The 3,469-nt window shown below is 43.2% G+C and overlaps 1 protein-coding gene across 1 annotated transcript; it reads left to right on the plus strand.

The window, feature by feature from the left end:
* Positions 1-267: 267 nt before the first annotated feature.
* LOC121310758 (tripartite motif-containing protein 16-like) lies at positions 268-3,463 on the plus strand. Its single transcript, XM_041243695.1, has 5 exons — positions 268-430; positions 603-836; positions 991-1,150; positions 1,910-1,975; positions 2,477-3,463. Exons 1-5 carry the CDS (start codon positions 305-307, stop codon positions 3,010-3,012), a joined length of 1,122 nt encoding a protein of 373 aa, XP_041099629.1. The 5' UTR covers positions 268-304; the 3' UTR covers positions 3,013-3,463.
* The last annotated feature ends 6 nt before the right edge of the window (positions 3,464-3,469 follow it).

A 3,469-nucleotide genomic window follows, 5' to 3' on the forward strand; every position in this document is an offset into this window, starting at 1 on the left:
CCGCTGGGCAGAAACAGTAGCTGAATCTGGTTTGTTAAAACACATTCTTACATGATTAAAACAGACATGTTTAAGTTAGTTAAAAATGAAATGTAATAATCTATTTGGGATTTTGTGTGTTGAAATCTACAGTTGAGTTTTTCTGCTCTACTAGTCCATTCTTTCCTTTGCTCTCTTCCACAGTGAAGTCCTTCTGGAAGGAAAGGTGAAGTCCTTTGGAAAAGTCAAGACAAAAAAAACGTAACTGTTAGCATTCTTAGACTGTGTTGGGTGTGACAGGATATCACTCAATGCCTCATCAGAAATGTCACTGTGTCACTGTGTTTCTACACAGAAGCAGCTGGGAGAGACACAGACAGAAATACAACAGAGAATCCAGGAGAGACTGAAAGAAGTGAAGGAGCTCAAACAGGCTGTGGAGTCACTGAAAGTGGGTATTGACAAGAGGGGGTTTATTATTATTATTATTATTATTATTATTATTATTATTATTATTATTAACAGATGGACTGGAACACATCTGCAGAAGTTTGCTGTCTATGCCTGATGTGTTTTTGATATCAATTCTAACCATGTCTCCTCTACTGTGTTCTTTCACTCAGAGATCTGCATGCATAGAAATAAAGGAAAGTGAGAAGATCTTTACTGAGCTGATCCGATCCATTGAGAAGATCCACACTGAGGTTATTGAGCTGATTGGAGCTAACGAGAAGGCTGCAGTGAATCAGGCTGAAGGACGCATGAAGAAACTGGAGCAGGAGATTGCTGAGCTAAGGAGGAGAAATGCTGAGCTGAAACAGCTTTCAGAGACAGAGGATCACATCCATTTTCTACAGGTAACATCACTGCTTGTTAGAAAATCTCAAGTACATAACTGGGACGCTTTCAGACAGACCTCTCCAATTGGATGAATCCTTGCTTTTCACCAGGAATGTTTTGGAGCCCATTCTGTTTCACTGAAAACTCCTTGTCTCCACTTTCCTGTTGTAGAATTTCCAGTCTCTCTGTGCCCCTCCTGAAGCTGGAGACTTACCCAGCGTTACTGTCAATACAGACATCTCTTTTGGGGCTGTGAGGAAAGCTGTATCTGAACTTAAAGACCATATTGAGGACTTCTGCAAGGGGGGATTATTCAAAATAACCACAACAGGTTGGTGTGAAGTAGATTCCTTTGGTAGATATTTGGTAGAGATGTTAGGAAGCGTGTTAAAATGACGCACTGTAACATTTCTGTGTTCCCTGGTTTGTTGCGAGGGCGGTTGTGTTTGCTATCATTTCTGTGACCCTTTTTGTGAGAAGTGGATTCCCTTCAGTCAGAATCAGAGTGTATTGCAGCGCCTCTTGGTCTGGGGCCGGTTGATTTTTGGGGTGTCGGGTGTATAAAGGTTCCGGGGACCCCCTCATGGGAAATGCAGTTCGCTCCGAAGCTGGAATGCAGAGAGGCTGTTCCGAGGTGGTTCCGATGTTGGAAACGCGGGTTTCTCTTGGATTGAGCCGGTTTGCACTGGACAGGGAGGGCCGCTCAGCAGTTAATATAACGTTAGAACTAAATTAATAAAATCCGCTTCGAGACACCTTACAGTACGCTGCTAAAGAGTACTAATCACACCGAGCTGAATACTGTATTAAGAGCTATCAAAAACAAACCACGTCTATATATGTTGGCTGCTGTGAGGGCAGATTCACATCCCAGCGCTTTGATATCTCTGGGTTTGAAACGCCGCTCCATCAGTGGAACACCAATTATTTTATTAGTATTATTATTATTATTATTATAAGGGAGCAGGGAACAGGGAGGAGGGAGGAGGGACGGGGACTGATGATGCAGGGAGGAGGGAGTGATTTGAGGATGCAGCAGACAATGACTGTTGTGTGTTTCAATTCTATTTCTCTCTTTTCTTCTGCCCAGTGAATGAAGTTGCAGTTTACAGTCTGCAGGCTCCAGAGCCAAGGAACAGAGCTGAGTTTTTAAAATGTAAGTCTGTTTTCACTGAAACATTTGATTGAAAGATGTGTCACTCCATTGTGAGAAGAGCTAACACTATTCACAGATACCAAGATATTTAGGTAGAGGAAGATCTGTGTGGGTAAAATATAAACAAATGCCCCCCCCCAGTGGATATGCATGTATTCACCTGTCCCAATACTTGCTGGAGGGGAGCATATCATATTTTACAATGATTAGCATCATTACTGTGTGCATTGATTGCCAGCTGCAAAATGAATTCACACAAACTCACCCAAAATACAAATAATCCTTTTACTCCCTTCTGTCCCTTTGTACCTCAATGGCTCTTCTGTTTTCAAGCTGTAGCCTTATCTCAGAAACAGCCTTTATAAAAAGACCCTGCTGTAATATGTATTGATCAGTCTGTCTTTGTGTTGGTTCTGTACCATTCAAACCTAGTGGAGATTTTCTCAGTGATTTGACTTTTCTAACCGTCTCTCCTCTACCCGTCCTCTTCTCTTCAATCAGATTCCTGTCAGCTCACACTGGACCCCAACACAGCGCATAGAAACCTCTGTCTGTCTGAAGGGAACAGAAAGGTGACATGGAGGAGAGAGACCCAGCGATGTGCTGCTGATCACCCAGAGAGATTTGATTGCTGGGCCCAAGTGCTTTGCAGAGTGGGTTTGTCTGGGACTCGCTGTTACTGGGAGATTGAGTGGAGTGGGGGAGGGGCTTCTATAGGAGTCACATATAAAGGAATCTGCAGGAAAGGAGAGGATGATTCCTGTGGTCTTGGATACAATGACAAGTCCTGGAGTTTGTTCTGCTCTGATTTCAGTTACACTACCTGGCACAATAACAATAAAACTGCAATAACTGCCCCCATCTCCCCCAGAATAGGAGTGTATCTGGACTTTAATGCCGGCACTCTGTCCTTTTATGGCGTCTCTGACACAATGACCCTCCTGCACAGATTCCAAACCACATTCACTGAGCCGCTCTATCCTGGGTTTAGGCTTGATTATTATGATTCCCCTGTAACAATCTGCCAGCTGAACTAGACTGTCTTGTGTTGTAAGAAACCCTTTGTATTGAACTCCCTGTCTGTCCTCTCCACTCCTCGGCTGAAGGGAATGTTCAATCTGACACAACCTTGGATGAAAGTTAGGGGGTAAAACGGCGCCCCCTGCAGAGTGAAACGAGGTGAATTATTTGTTTTTACACTTGGGGCCGAGGCAGACTCATTTTTACTGTTTAATCTGTCAGGGGAGTGTTTTTGTAATTGTAAACACTCACAACTGGACAGCTGTTTCAGAATCAAATGTTCAACATGTCCTGAGTATTTATTGATTACAAACACATACACAGCACCAAGTGGCAGACTTAGTTGGCATCTCTGCACAGTGCTAGAATTCCCACAGCAAGTACTGAGAAGTATCTCTTAAGCTGATTGTAGCTCACTAAATAATCCCACAATGTGTTCCTATATTGCACTTCCATTGGCTACATAGGTCTCAA

Source organism: Polyodon spathula, unplaced genomic scaffold (genome assembly GCF_017654505.1).
Source record: "Polyodon spathula isolate WHYD16114869_AA unplaced genomic scaffold, ASM1765450v1 scaffolds_2405, whole genome shotgun sequence".
In the NCBI taxonomy this organism is placed as follows: domain Eukaryota; kingdom Metazoa; phylum Chordata; class Actinopteri; order Acipenseriformes; family Polyodontidae; genus Polyodon; species Polyodon spathula.